This window comes from Nycticebus coucang, chromosome X (assembly GCF_027406575.1).
Source record: "Nycticebus coucang isolate mNycCou1 chromosome X, mNycCou1.pri, whole genome shotgun sequence".
NCBI lineage: Eukaryota > Metazoa > Chordata > Mammalia > Primates > Lorisidae > Nycticebus > Nycticebus coucang.
Window position 1 is genome coordinate 42,006,943 of NC_069804.1, and position 16,090 is coordinate 42,023,032.

Below are 16,090 nucleotides of genomic sequence, written 5' to 3' on the forward strand. Positions count from 1 at the left end.
ATAAGCCTGTTTATTAATATTCATGACAAAACCTATTTTTTGAATGATGGTTTACAGTATACAAAAGACTTTGTTTACAAATTTTAATTTCCCAATCATGTTGACAGATAATAACCAATGAGTAAACAGAAGCTTACCCCCTCCATAAGGAAAACTTAATATATGGTATAAAATACTCTCCCCTTAAACAAACCTTTGATCAACATCATATAGAAGGATATTAGCTTACTCCTAGAGATAGAAAATTTGTGACTGGATGTGACTTACAGAATTTTTCCAGCCTTACCATTGGCTTAGCTGCCAGGGCTTCAATTGAGCATTAACTTCAATGAAAATCTGTTTTTAAGTTTCAAAAGGAATCTATATTCTAGACTTTATTTATTTATTTATTTTTGCAGTTTTTGGCCAGGGCTGGGTTTGAACCCACAACCTCCGGTATACTGGGCCGGCGCCCTACTCCTTTGAGCCACAGGCGCAGCCTATATTCTAGACTTTAAAATTCTCAAGTTTTCCATAACTTTTCTCCTTTCACTTTGGCAACTATAATATAAACTGTATGTCTAACAATCTAGTGAAACAGAGGATAAGCAAATGCAGCTGGCTAAAACTGAGATGAGGTATTAGGAAAATTACAGACAGAAAAACAGAATTGTGGTACAGCTTTCTTTCTAAAGTGGAATTTTATGGAATAGGCAAAACCTCATAGATTTTCAAATAAAAAATTACTATAAAATATTTTCAACTTAGCTTGTCAGGGTGCTAAAAATAAATTTATTATGATACCTCAATACTGGGCAGTTGCTAATTTTATCTAGGAAGTCTGATAAACTTAAGAAATTGTAAAAACTCATTCAAATATAATTTAACCAACAAAAATTGTTTTTATGCTTTAAACTATGAAAACTTATAAAAATTTTTATTTTTTTAGTTTTTATTAAATCATAACTTTTTACATTGATGCATTTATGGGGTTCAGGGTACTGCTTCAATATACAATGTGAAATGCTTACAATGAACTAAGTAGTACATCCATCACAATTATACTCAATTCTTAATAGTTTTGAAATGTACCATTGCATTATGCACATTAGGTGTCATTACATGACTGAATGATAAAAAAGGAATTACAGCATCAACATCAAGCTTGCTTCTCACTTTCCCCCACTTCCCAAATATAACAGTGGTTAGATCAGCTGGGCCTGGAGAACTAACCTCAATGAAAGTGGGTAAACGCTCCCATTATTTCAAGGCTATTCATTTTATGACAATTATTCTGCTCTTTTCAATACAAACTTCACTCTCCTCATTAGAAGTAAATGAAGTAAAATAGGAGTAACCATGTGCCTCATCTGTTAACACTACATCGTGTTTCCCAAGTTGTGAGTTCAATGAGCTAATATAAGATCCCTACTGATGTTCTTCCTCCTGAATGCTTCTTGAATATAGCATAAAGCTTTTTTGGTAGCTTTTAGCATCTTTGGTACACTTCCACTGCATGTCACTTCTTTGAATTCAGAAGAGTCATTTCAAAAGTCAAATGACTATGAGCTTCTTGAAGGCAAGGACTGTGCCTGATTCAAGTCTTCATCAGCCGTGCCCTTACTCTGTTCTAAACTGCGGTTTGGAGTACTAGTAAATGAATAAACAAACAGATAAAATGCTATTATCAGATCTGTAACCTTGAAGGAGCCGTGTAACTTCTAGGAATCTTATAATTTTCTCATCTGTAAAATAGGAATAAAATACCGGCTATTCTCACATAATTATCAAGAATCAATAAGCAAAATTTAAGGGAGAATCTTGCAAATTCTAAGGAACCACACAAACATAAGCTAACCATTTCCCCCCATTAGTTTTAGTCTCATACAAAAGTCTCCTCATGTAATCATGCTCCAGATAGCTCCTACTCTTCTTTCTGATCAGGTATCTACAAAGAAATACTAAATTTCCACAGAAATACATTATATATTATATAGAAATATGACTATTCACATAAGTAATGTCACTCAAAACACATGAGTACATATAAAGCTAAAATTAGAAACTATGTCTATTATAGCATTTAAAAAGTTATTTTATACAAAGTAAAATTGAAAGTTTAACTCACCGCACACTTTTCCACTTTGCCAGCATCATTAGCCCATTTTACTAAAGCTAACAATCGAACGAAGAGTTGGCGTGTCCGGCTAGCAAACTGCACTATTTCTATTTTCCTATAAAATAAAACCAACATTTTAGAAAGTGTATTTCACAATTTATTTCATTGTAGCCAAAAAATAAATCAATCTTTGTTTACAACCACAACAAAATGAACAACCTAAAATATTTATCTAAATACGAATTACTGTCATTCTGTATACCACCTGCATGTGCTTTATTTTCACCTCAGAATAATAAGCCCAATAGAATGTTTTAGCAAAGAATCACATTTTAAAATTAGTTTTATATTGTAATAACAGTTGTTTACTAAACTATACTAAGTTCATGGATATATGGTAGAAATTAACTAGCTCACAGAAGGGACAAAATTAAGAGCTATGAATTATGAATTTCATAGCTGAAATTAGGAGTAACTTAACTAGTAATTAGTAACCATTTCAGTAAGAGAAAAGAATTAAAACATCTTTGATAAAGTTTGAAACTGTATTCTTTCCACAAAAGCAATGGCCCATTTCCCATCTTGCAAGAGCCTGAATTAAAAAATTGAATTAAGGACCTTAAAAAAAATAAAGACCTTAACTATTCAACTCTTTACCAAACTAATTTCAATGACAAACTTGGATGCATTAAATATTGTCCAAGCAAAGTGAATGTTAAGTACTAGAAATAAAAGGAAAACAGTCTGTCCACATCTATGCTATACCTACTACTACGCTTTTTTCTCCCAATATTCATCAGTACTTTTAATATCTACTCCTGAAGCCCTGAAATCAATGTGTTAGTTAGACTTCTCAACTTCAGAACAACTACAAAACTTAAGACACTGAAAAAAATAATCAACTAGCCAAGACTGGGCAGGACCCAGGAGGACACCAATTTCCCTCCAAATGGATTCTGACCTATTAATCTTATGATTAATCTTAGTACAGTTGTTCAATGGTGTACAGAAACAATCTATATCTCTGCACCTTGCCAATTATCACCATCATGATGCAATGCATCAAAATAAAAGTTTTTACTGAAGTACAATCCTGACTGAGGGCTACGGAGTCTAGTTCCCATTGAGAAAACATACATAACCCACAAACAAACTGAAAGGCTTCCTTAAAGATCAGCCAGCAATATGATTAGTAGTACTATAAAGAGAAGAATCAAGGGCACAATTATGACTCTTTTGCCAGTGTCTTTGAGGATCATAAGAGATAAAATAAGCGTATCATGGGCAAGACACAAAAGAAATATTAAAGGTACATTAACATCTGGCAGCCACGTTAGGGTACTGTCACTCTAACTCACCAAAGGCTTACAAGGAATGGAAGATCTTTGCTTTTCTCTCTCAGAGCAAATATACTTGTACATTAATTCCCAAATGCATTTCCCAAATGCATTTCTCTACTAGAATGGAAACATCCCCTTTTCTAAATTCTCATAACACAGTTTGCTGATATCATGCTATCTCAACGTGAGTCAGTTTTCCAAAGGCTCAGTTTCCCTTCCTACTCCAGAGCAGACAGAACAAGCCTTTGCCTTATGTTTTCTTCCTTTAAAATGGACCAGCCAGGGCGGCGCCTGTGGCTCAAGGAGTAGGGCCCCGGTCCCATATGCCGGAGGTGGCGGGTTCAAACCCAGCCCTGGCCAAAAAAACCACAAAGAAAAAAAAAAAAAAAGGACCAGCCAAACCATATGCAGGTATGCTTCGATTGTCTCTTCCACCTCTACCTTTTTTATCTAATTCTATCAAAAAGGTAAGTTTGGCTTGGCAGTAGAATGTAGCCACTGATAAATGCAACACCACCACCACTCCTGCCATGACTTGGTATTAAAAAAATAAATCAACCAAGGAGCGTAAGTAGTGCCACAGATATATGGTCGAGAAGCATATACTGTAGTCACAATTTAAATCTCCACCACATGATTTCTTTGAAACCTTAATTTATTGTGTTCATTTGGCCTATGGAAACATACTGTTTAGTTAAGTCTTAAGCCCCAAACTCCAACTAAACTAAAATTTTCTTAATTATAAAACAATAGCAGTAGGCAAACATCAATTCTCTAAACATATCCAATAGCATCATTAGCAAATGGCAAATGAGCAGCCAACTTTCTAAAGTCAGTCTGCTCCTCAGACTCTTCCATTATGGACTTTGTCTTCTACATCTTCCTACTCCCTCCGGTACCTGACCAGATCACTCATTCAACAGTCACTCAATAAAGGTCTGCAGAATATAAGCCCCAAAACTGGTTGCACACCAAGTATTGTCAAGGATGATGAAATTACATTTTCCAGGACTCCCTAAATAGATGATATGAAAATCACCCTAGGCCCCTTTGGCCAAGGTTTCCAATCCACAGCCCTCCACCACCCATTATCCACACACCCACATCCACAGTCATAGATCAATCAATACAGACACAGATTTAAGATCTTTTCATACTCACCTTTCCACATCAGATTTCCTTGGAAGTCTAAGAAGAAAAGATAAAATTGATTAAACATGTGATTACCTTCATCAAAATGTGATAATGGTCTTTATTTTGACTCTATTAAATACCTTAGTATTTCAGAAAAGCTGCGTAAATAACTACTACAAACTTGTACAGCTATCTACTTTTTATGAAGTTTCCAACAATACGGCTGTAAGGGAAAAACCAACAAAGGAACACTTCTCTCCATTCAAAATGTTTCAAGAAGTATTGCATGAACCTCAAACATTTTAAAAAGACCAAATCTCACACCAGCACACTGTATCATAAGTGTCAAAGAAAATACTCTTTTAAGACCAAAATGGTCACAGATGTAGAAGTGCTAGCTTCTCTGTATCAAATGGATAGATACCTTGCTTTCAAGCAAATCCCATGTTTTGTTACAGTGGGCGAAACTAGAAGTTAGGCACACAAAAGGGCTGATGTCAATCAAGGGTTTTACAATAATTATGATGTTGCGTGGTAGTTAAATGAAAAGATTTGTATTACCGGCAGTGCCCATAGCTCAGAGGGTAGGGCGCCAGCCATATACACCGGGGCTGGTGGGTTTGAACCCAGCTAGGGCCTGAAAAAAACAACAATAACAACTGCAACGAAAACATAGCCGGGTGTTGTGGCAGGTGCCAGCTACTTAGGAGGCTGAGGCAAGAGAATTGCTTAAGCCTAAGAATTTGAGGTTGCTGTGAACTCTGATGTCACGGCACTCTACCGAGGATGACATAATGAAACTCTGTCTCAAAAAAAAAAAAAAAAGAAAAAGATTTGTATTACCTTTTTTTCATTAATTTTTTTGCAGTCTCATTCTGTTGCCCAGTCTACAGTGCAACCTGGACCTCCTGGGCTCAGGCAATCCTTTGTCCCAAGTGGCTGGGACTACAGGTGCATGCTACTATGCCCAGCTAATTTATTTTTTGTAGAGACAGGGTCTCACCATGTTGCCAAGGCTGCTCTCAACTCCTGGCCTCAAGTGGTCCTCCTGCCTCAGCCTCCCAAACTGCTGGGATTACAGGTGTGAGCCACTGTGCCCAGTCTATATTAAATAGCTCAAATAGGGTTTCGATTTCTTTTTTGCTAGTTCTCCAATATTGATAGTCAGCAACCAACGTTAACTTCTTCCCTGATAAATTATACCATTTAATACTCTCACATCCACTGATATTTAGAAAGGTCCCGATATGCCTCCTGAATCATCATTCTGTTAACCTCTACCCCATAGTCCAAGATTCAATGGCCTTAACAACTCTCATGCCTCCCCCATATCTATCAATTCTTAAAAAAAATGCATGCCCTGTCACTTAAATCCTCTACATCCCATAGAAAAAGAAAAACTAAAACTACTTTCAGAAGTTCAAAGTACAAGGAGGGAAAACTATTAAATTGAGTTCTGGCTTGTAGTTACCTGCTATTCTTAGGGCACACAATGGAATGGAAACTAAATTTATGATCAGAGTGATAAAGGGAACTAGGTAGGGGCTAGAAAGGCCAATAGACCAGAGGGATAAGCACAAATTAAGGTTCTATTAGAAGACTGCAAGTAAAAACAGCCTCTGGAAGGTTCCTCTACATGCCAAAGCTCCTGAGAAGACTCCTTGAGAAACCACAGCTCTTGTCCACAAGGCAGGGAGAGAATGAGAACGATGGGTCCAGGGATGGATGGTGGAGGTGGAAGTACAATCTCTGAAGGTAGAACAGAAATCATTGTTCCAGCTCCTTCCACCTGCCCCAAAGATCCTAAAAGGATCATCTCACATCAGAGGTGATACCATTTCAAGGATAAAAGACAGGTTTTGCTGCCTATCTTTCTCCTATTCTCCCTAATTTATTTAAAAATCTTTTATGGATAGGAAATCCACCATTGAGAGTAAAAGCCCTAACAAGCAAGTGTCTAGAAGTAAGGCACATAAACTTATTTACACCAAAATACAGTAAGACAAGTTTACATGACTGACTTCTTGGCATTTTTTTTTAATTAAAAAAGGTTTTTAAAAAGAAAAATTGAGGTTCCTAAAATGTCAAGGTGGAGAATAAACTCTAGTATGCAAGCATATATGTTGGGGGAGAAGGGAAGTAGACAAGAAGAAGGGAAAAAACCAGAAATCTGGGGCCAAAACAAAACCACCTTAATGGACAAGGTTGTCTCATTTACATTCAATAGCTCACAAACATAAAAAGTTGCAAAAATAAGTAACCATGTCCTTAAAGACTCTTAATAAGCATACATAGAATACTGGCTCGACATTAACATGTGGGTCATCATGAAAGTTCTGAGATACACAAAAATCAAGGAACAAAATCCACACAGACAGAAACAAAAAAAGCCCTCTTACCAACACCAATAAGCAGAGCTAGCTGAAACTTGCCCAGGTGAATCAAAAAAAAAACACTGTCAACTATTACTTGGAAGTGAAATAATAGAACATAACACAGTCTATCTCGAAACTATTATGGTGACCCACATATATTAATCTTTATAGTCTCTACCCAGAACAACTAAAAATGCACTTTTTAGGAACTTCCATAGTTAAGTTCTTAAACTAGTTTTGGTTGCTACAAATCAAAAGTAAAAAAAAAATTATTTTATATAACTATACACAAGAGCAATAGGGACGTTTCCCATTAAATTCTCCATAGCTTATGACAATTATATTTATTTATTTAGAGAGTCTCACTTTCTTGCCCTGGGTACAGTGCCATGGTATCATAGCTCACATCAACCTCAAACTCTTGGGCTCAGGTAATCCTCTTGCCTCAGCCTCCCAAGTAGCTGGGACTACAGGCACCCGCCAAAATACCTGGCATTTTTTAGAGACAGGGTTTCATTGTTAGTCAGGCTGGTCTCGAACTGGTGAGCTCAGGCAATCCACCTGCCTCATCCTCCCAGAGTGCTGGGACTACAGGTGTGAGCCACAGCACCCAGCCTGACAATTATTTTTTAAAGAATTTTTTTTGTTTGTTTTGAGACAGAGCTGTCAAGCTGTTGCCCTGGGTAGAGTGCCATGGTGTCATGGCTCACAGCAACCTCAAAGTCTTGGGCTTTTTTGTTGTTGTTGTTGTCATTATTGTTGTTTGGTGGCCCAGGCTGGATTTGAACCCGCCAGCTCCGATATATGTGGCTGGTGCCCTAGCTGCTTGAGCTACAGGCACTAAGCCGAAACTTTTGGGCTTAAGCGATTCTCTTGCCTCAGTCTCCCAAGTAGCTGGGACTACAGGTGCCTGCCACAACACCCAACTATTTTTTGATTGTAGTCGTCATTGTTGTTTGGCAGACCCTGGCTGGGTTCAAACCTGCCTGCTCTGGTGTATGTGGCTGGCACCCTAGCCGCTGAGCTACAGGCACCAAGCCTTAAACAATTTTTTAATTGATACATAAAAAATGTACATAGTTTTGGGGTACATGTGCTATTTAATACATTTATAAAGTATGTAAAGAGTGTACTTGGGATATCTGTCACCTTAAATATCGGTTTTTTCCTTATGCTAGAAACATTCAAATTATTCTATTCCTGTCGTATTGAAATGTACAACAGACTATTGTGAACAATAGTCACCCTACTGATCTGTTGAAAACTAGGCCATATACTCGTTTATGATGAATCTAAAAATTCATTATATATTAATCAATAAATAATTAAGCCCCAGCTATGTGCAGGGCTTTGTTCTAGCTCATGGGAAAGTTGCAAACAAATCAAAATCTCTGTCCTCATGGACCTTATATGAGGAAGGACAGGACAGAAAACTAACTAATAATGTCAGGTGGCAATAAGTGCTATAGAGAAAAAGCAAGTAAGATAGAGTGAAGGGACAGCGTACTATTCTAGGAGTGGTCAGAGAAAGTCCTTCTGGGAACAAAGACCTAAAGGAAATGAGAAGGCAAACAACACATTCTGGGGAAAGAGCAAAGGTTCTAAGTTGGGAGCATACTGTGCACTATCAAGAAACATCAAGAGTAGTGTGGCTGGAAAAGAATAAGCAAGGAGAGTTTGAGGACATGAACTTACACAGGTAAAGGAGAGAAGACAGGTCATGTGGAGTCTTTTTTATTTTTATTTTTTTCATATAGAACCTTAAAGGTAAGATGACCCCATGTCATTATTTGCTCAAAACAGTTAGGGCTTATGCCTGTTCTGACATTACTAACAGCCCCACCTTTCATGCTCAGAAGTGTCCCAGTTTGTACCATAAATGTTACAGTCACCAGATATACAGGTGATTATAAAAACTTTTTAATCTAAGTGAGATAGGGAGCCACTGGAGGTTTCTGAGTAGAGAAATTCTAAAAAGGATCACTCTGGCTATTTCACCGAGAGGAAACTGGTGGGGGGTGGGGGGGATAAGAGGCAAGTAAAGATACCAGTGAGCAGGCTATTGTGGTAACACAGGTGAATGATTAGATAGGTGGTGTGAACCAAACTCCGTAGAAGCGTTGAGAAGTAGTCAGATTCTGAAGTCAGGTCTTGCTCATGTACTGCGTAGGGATATAAAGAAAGAGGAGCCAGAAATTACTCCAGAATTTGCAGCCTGAACACCAAGATACTATTTGATAATGTAGCAAAGAAGATTTTGGGAGTGGGGGTATGGAATCAGGAGTTTGATTCTGGACTTGGTATGCGGAAATGTCCATTAGATACCCAAACATAGCCACATGGATAGAGTCTAGTGTTCATCAGAGAGGTTTGTGCTGGAGATAGAAATACGGGGAAGCACCATTATATAAAAAGCGTTGAACTATAACCACATACGTATTCTACAGCAATAACACAGACATTTCTCTCTTCATAAATCAAGACCTAAAATAGTAAAAAGAACAATATGATTCAAGGAATTTCTACCAATCTTCTGTGGAAAAGCAAATTACACAGCCACTGATAGCAGCAGTTTTCAAAAATTTTTCACACAGCTCTATATAGGACAGGTGACCTTCACAAAAACAAAACTTTCTCATGGATATTCCTGGATTTTTTATGAAACCCAACAATAAATGCTGCAGAGAAGTGTATTACTACAATAATCCCTATTCATAACAGCTATTTAAAGTTCACATAGGACAAGGGTAGTGTTCCTTACCTCTTTCTGTCACATTCAATAAAGAACATCAAAACAGAATGACGTTTTACAAGAGTTAAGTGGAACCTATTCCAATTCTTTCAGTCACCTACAAATATTTTAAGTCTTTAGTAACAAACTGTGACACTTTACAGCTTAATATCTGCATACTAATGTATTTCAAAATAATCTAGAATAAAACTAATTCTGATTTACTTTTCTGAACCTGGGGTATAAGATGTAAATAGAGTCCCAAAATTTCATAGTGGCCTTTTCTTCACATACTGAAAATCATTAGTGTATTCTGATCCTATTCTGAAGGGATTAACACTTTAATCATGCCCCCAAGGCATTTCATGGGTAACTAGGACTCCTAAGAGATAACAGCATCCTAATTACAAGAAATATTTTACTTATACTAAATTCACGAAGGTATCAAACACTCAAACGTTTCAGAAAAAAATACTTGCGAATCCAAAATTTTGGATTATTTTATTTTATTTTTAGAGACAAGAGTCTCATTTTATCGCCCTCGGTAGAGGGCCGGGGCGTCACACAGCTCACAACAACCTCCAACTCCAGGGCTTAGGCGATTCTCTTGCCCCAGTCTCCCGAGTAGCTGGGACTACAGGCGCCCGAAACAACGCCCGGCCTTTTTTTTTTTTTTTTTTTTTTTTTTTTCAGTTTTTGGCCGGGGCCAGGTTGGAACCCGCCACCCTCAGTGTATGGGGCCAGTGCCCTACCCACTGAGCCACAGGAGCCGTCCGGATTATTTTATATATGTGCGTTAAAACTTAGAAGCAATTACAGCCTACCTTTAATAAAATGGATTGTCAAGAAGCTGTACAACAGATTTCTCATCTTTGGGATTTTTTTTGAAAACTCGATTTTGGGCTTGGGGCAAAAAAGCTTCCAGCCAAGAAATCAATGAGTTCTGTCAAGAACTTGGACAAAAACCTCAGATAATTTTCTGTTAAAAGTCTAACAACACCCAGAATTAGCAAGTCTCGGTTGCTTCATCGCCCAAAAGAACCCAAACACAAAGCTTCTCCTCCACCTCCACTGAACACCCTGAATTAAAAAATTCTAGACTATGCAGCCCAGCGGAGAAAACAGCAGCCTCTTGGGGAGAGGGCGGCGCAAAGCTCCCCCAGCCTGTTGGGCGGGAAAGGGGGGGAGGGAGGCTGGGGAACAGGCTTGGGTTTGGCGGCACTTACAGGTCAGTCAACACCATGAGCTCCGAGTAGGCCCGGTGCAGCAGAAATTCAATGAGGGTGCTCAGCCGGTAGCCAGGGCTAGCTGCAGCCGCAGCTGCCGCCGCCACGGCGGCTCCCGGAGGAGGAGGAGCCGGGGCTGACACGGGGCCACCGCTACCCGCGCCACCGCCTCCGGGCTGGACCAGCTGGTGGTTCTCCAGCTGCACTGGGGCCATGGCAGTGAAGGGCCGGCCTTGGCGCAACCGCACAAGATGCGACCCTCGAGCTTCCCGGGCGCTCGGTCACCGCGCCAAACCGGGCGCAGGCAGAGTCCCCACCGCCTACCGCCGGACAGCCTTTGAACAGGAAGCCGTGCGCCTACCGCGGAAGTCCGTCTCCATGTAGCGACAAGCCCGCCGGCCCCAGGGACTGGAGCGAGGGGCAAGGGGCAGCGAGGGGCGGGAGGGAGGGGAAGAGGGGCAGCAGCTGCGGAGAACCTGCACCTCCGCAACTGCTCAGAAGCCGCCCCGCCAGGCAGCCGCAACGTCCATGTTGACGGCCCAAAGCGGAAGTAGTTAGGAAAGGCGGAAGGGGAGCCTGCAGGGGGTCTTCCAACAGAACCTGGGTCTTTTCTCCGCGCGCGGCGGCGCCGGTGGGCGCGTGGGAGTAGGGCGGAGCCCGCGCGCGCGGGAAAGCGGAAGGGGACCGCGCGCCGCCGGAAGCCGGTCTCCTCACTGCGAACGTCAGTAGGTGCCCCGCCCTTATCCTCGCCGCTCCCCTTTTCTGCCCCCAGCGTTTTAAAAGGGACAAATTGCCCTGAGGAATGGGTCGTCGCACTCTAAGTGAGGCACTGACACGGTCGGGAAGACCTTCCCTAGATGTTTGTGAGCCCTGGCTCTGGCTTGGCGAAGAAATTGTAGTAGCAGTCCGCTTGTGATTTCTCTAGTCTTTGCTCCTCCCACAGACGTCCGAGACACGTTTCGTGGGAGAGAGAACGTTTGCGTCCTTTTTTTTTTTTTTTTAACTGTGGGAAAAGATGAGAGAAAATATGATTGGGGGTAGGGACCAAGTCGCTGGCAGAATAAGTTAACTTTACTAGAGCTAGGTATATGCCGAGTTCATTACAGCCCTCTAAATCCCATCAGTTCAACAAAGAAACGACCCTTAAAACCTTTGCTGCTGGCTCTCATTAGCTTTTTGTCCCTGCTCCTGCTGTAGCCGCCCCGACCTCAAAGGCTTTCGGTTAATTTTCTGTGCTTACTGCCACTTTCTCCATCAAAATCCACTTTTAAGTTTTTGAGCCTGCTTTAAAACTGTGATTCTGCACCTTGACTGCATTTTGGAATTACCAGGGAGGGCTTTAAAAACTATGTGAGTCTCCCCTCGTGGATTCAGATTTAATTGATATGGTGTGATGCCTGGACTTCGGGAGTTTTATAAGTTTTCCAGGTGATTCTAATGTGCATCTAACATTCACTTAAAACGGTTGCTGCGACCTTTTTCAAACATCTTTTTGGAACTTCATCTCTAACTCTCAGATATGGGAGACGCTTGTGCTGTTCCCTAAGGTTAGAATACTCACAGTGTCGTCCACTTGTGTAATCCTTTGTCATTCTTCAAAGGCATTCAACGGTGTTTTTTTGTTTTTTTTTTTTAAGTTGTGACCTCTGGGGTTTAAATCACTTGTTCCTTCCCTTTATGGTTCTAAAGCACATTTACACAGAATATCATTATGGTATTTATGCATAAAAAAATGCATTAGGAAAGGCCGGGTGCGGTGGCGTTAATGGCTGTAATCCTAGTGCTCCAGGAAAGCCCAGGCCAGAGGATCAGCCGGGAGGATCGCTGGAGACCATCCTGAGGAATAAGAGGGAGGCTCCATCTCTACTTCTTTTTTTTTTTGAGACAAAGTATCGCTATGTCGCCCTCGGTAGAGTGCCGTGACGTCATAGCTCACAGCAACCTCAAACTTGGGTTTAAGCGATTCTCTTGCCTCAGCCTCCCAAGTAGCTGGGACTACAGGCACCTGCCACAACAACGCCCGGCTATTTTTTGTTGCAGTCGTCATTGTAGTTTAGCTGGCCCAGGCTGGGTACGACCCACTAGCCTCAGTGTATGTGGCTGGCGCCGAAACCACTGTGCTACGGGCGCCGAGCCATCCCCGTCTCGACATTTAAAAACCAGATGTGGTGATGTGCATCTGTAGTTTAAGCTACTAGGGAGACTGAGGCGAGAGGGTGGCTTCAGCTAAGGAGTTTGAGATTGCACTGAGCTGTGAAGATGCCGCTGCAACCTAATCCCGGGCAACAGCAAGACCCTGTTTTTTAAAAAAAAGAAAAAAAAGCAGCTGGTCTGAGTGCAGTGGTGTTTACAACTAATTGATCATAGCCAGTTACAGATTCCTTTGTTCCTTCTCCACTCCTTCTGCTTCACTTGACTAGCCTTTAAAAAATTTTTTTAATGCATTAGGATTATTTATACCCCCTACAGGTGTAGTTGCTAGAAGGTGCTACCTCAGGAAACAAAATTTTTTAACTGTCAAATTAAAGGATACAATGGGATGTTTGGATACATGTATATATTGTGGAATGAGCTAATCAACATATCCATCAAGTGATACACTTACCATTTCTTTGTGGTAACAGTTTAAAATCCATCCTTTTTTTCTTTTTTTTTTGAGACAGAGTCTCAAGCTGTCGCCCTGGGTAGAGTGCTGTTGCATCACAGCTCACAGCAACCTCCAACTCCTGGGCTCAAGCTATTCTCCTGCCTCCGCCTCCCATGTAGCTGGGACTACAGGCGCCGCCACAATGCCCAGCCATTTTTTGGTTGCAGCCGTCATTGTCGTTTGGCAGACCGGGCTGGATTGGAACCCGACAACTCACATGTATGTGGCTGGTGCCTTAGCTGCTTGAGCCATAGGCGCCAAGCCTAAAATCCATCCTTTTAGCAATTTTGAAATACACAAAACATCGTTATTAACTATAGTCACCTTACTGGGCAATAGATCACCAGAATTCATTCCTCTTAAGTAGAACTTTCTACTTGTTGACCAACATATCCTCTTTCCTCATCCGTGGCCCATCCTCGACCTCTGGTAACCACCATTTTACTCTCTACTTCAATAAGTTCAACTTTTTAAAATTCCAGATATATGTGACATCATATGGTCTTTATCTTTGTGTACATGGCTTATTTCACTTAGCATAATGTCCTCTAGATTCATTCATGTTGTCAAAAATGAAAGAATTTTGTTCTTAAGGCTAAATATTAATAATGTTCCATCGTGTATATACACTGCATTTTAAACATCCGTTTATCCGTTGATGGACACTTAGATTGATTTCATGTCTTGGCTATTGTGAATAATGCTGCAATGAACATGGAAATACAGACATCTCTTTAACATACTGATTTCAGTTCCTTTGGATATATACTCAGAAGTGAGATTCCTGCACCATATGGTAATTTTTTCTAGTTTTTAAACTCATACATTCATCTAGAATGTTTTTAGTTTAAGAAACCGCCACAGCTCTTCCTCAGCCGGCTCTCTGTAAGGAGAAGGCCATGTTCAGCTCCAGCGCCAAGATCGTGAAGCCCAATGGCGAGAAGCCGGACGAGTTCGAGTCGGGCATTTCCCAGGCCCTGCTGGAGCTGGAGATGAACTCGGACCTCAAGGCTCAGCTCCGGGAGCTGAATATAACCGCAGCCAAGGAAATCGAAGTTGGTGGTGGTCGGAAAGCTATCATAATCTTTGTTCCCGTTCCTCAACTGAAATCTTTCCAGAAAATTCAAGTCCGGTTAGTACGCGAATTGGAGAAAAAGTTCAGTGGGAAGCACGTTGTCTTCATTGCCCAGAGGAGAATTCTGCCTAAACCAACTCGAAAAAGCCGTACAAAAAATAAGCAAAAGCGTCCCAGGAGCCGCACTCTGACAGCTGTGCACGATGCGATCCTCGAGGACCTGGTCTTCCCCAGTGAAATTGTGGGCAAGAGAATTCGTGTGAAGCTGGACGGCAGCCGACTCATAAAGGTGCACCTGGACAAGGCCCAGCAGAACAACGTGGAGCACAAGGTTGAAACTTTTTCTGGTGTCTATAAGAAGCTCACAGGCAAAGATGTTAATTTTGAATTCCCAGAGTTTCAATTGTAAACAAAAATGACTAAATAAAGTATATTCACAGTTAAAAAAAAAAAAAAAAAAAAAGAAACCGCCACACAGTTTTCCAAAATGGCTATACTAATTTATATTCTCACCAATAGTGTACGAGTGTTCCCTTTTCTCCACATCTTCATAAACACTTGTTGTCTTTCTTATTTTTGAAACTAGAATGGGACCATTTCTTTTGCAGTTGTTTTGATCTGTTTTATTGAAGTTTCTTTTTCTCTCTCTTTTGAAAATAATATTGACTTCACTTAAGAAACCCTGTTGTCATGAAGATATAAAAGAGAAGTGGTTATACAAGATGGTCCTTAAATTCTTTTCTAACATTGAGAATATAATTCTGCATGATGTTGATAGGATTTTGATTCTGCCTTATTGCATATATAAACACAGTTATATACCATGCCTTTTGATATTCATTCTTTTTGGCAATAAGTAAAGGTTTAGAGCAGGGGTCCTCAAACTTTTTAAACAGGGGGCCAGTTCACTGTCCCTCAGACCGTTGGAGGGCCAGACTATAGTTTAAAAAAAAAAGAACTATGAACAAATTCCTATGCACACTGCACATATCTTATTTTGAAGTGAAAAAACAAAACAGGAACAAATACAATATTTAAAATGAAGAACAAGTAAAGTTAAATCAACAAACTTATCAGTATTTCAATGGGAACTATGGGCCTGCTTTTGGCTAATGAGATGGTCAATGTCCGGTTCCATATTTGTCACTGCTAGTCTTAACAAGTGATGACACTGAGAGGAGGACTTGAGAGACAGAGAGAAGGAGGGGAGTTGGAGAGTGCAGTGCACATTCCACACATGGGCACTGCAGGCCTGGGAACAGTCTGCTGCTAAGCAGGACAGGCAGCAGTGGCAAAAACACAGGGCAGAAACAGGGCAGGCTGGATAAATGTCCTTGGCGGGCTGCATATGGCCCGCGGGCCATAGTTTGAGGACCCCTGTTTTAGAGAGTATAACCAACTTGCAAGTAAAAGAAAAAAATTAACAGGTGCAGTGTAATTTTAGAAAAGAGAAAATTTCACCTG

At 40.6% G+C, this 16,090-nt stretch overlaps 2 protein-coding genes across 4 annotated transcripts in view; one reads left to right on the forward strand and one right to left on the reverse strand.

Annotated features, from left to right (window-relative positions):
- MED14 (mediator complex subunit 14) overlaps positions 1-11,807 on the reverse strand; it is a 91,019-nt gene extending 79,212 nt beyond the window's left edge. For 2 of the 3 annotated variants that reach the window (XM_053581162.1, XM_053581161.1), the window contains exons 1-3: positions 10,905-11,807; positions 4,600-4,626; positions 2,108-2,213 (exon numbers count right to left, since the gene is read on the reverse strand). In XM_053581162.1, the coding sequence (XP_053437137.1) occupies positions 2,108-2,213; positions 4,600-4,626; positions 10,905-11,119 (348 nt within the window). In that variant the 5' untranslated portion in view covers positions 11,120-11,807. Of the gene's footprint in view, positions 1-2,107; positions 2,214-4,599; positions 4,627-10,502; positions 10,765-10,904 lie in introns of those variants that run through there. The other variant, XM_053581163.1, reaches the window with a different exon arrangement.
- Positions 11,808-14,418: 2,611 nt separating this feature from the next.
- Positions 14,419-15,067, forward strand: LOC128577531 (40S ribosomal protein S7). Its single transcript, XM_053579772.1, has one exon. It carries the CDS (start codon positions 14,451-14,453, stop codon positions 15,033-15,035), a length of 585 nt encoding a protein of 194 aa, XP_053435747.1. The 5' UTR covers positions 14,419-14,450; the 3' UTR covers positions 15,036-15,067.
- The last annotated feature ends 1,023 nt before the right edge of the window (positions 15,068-16,090 follow it).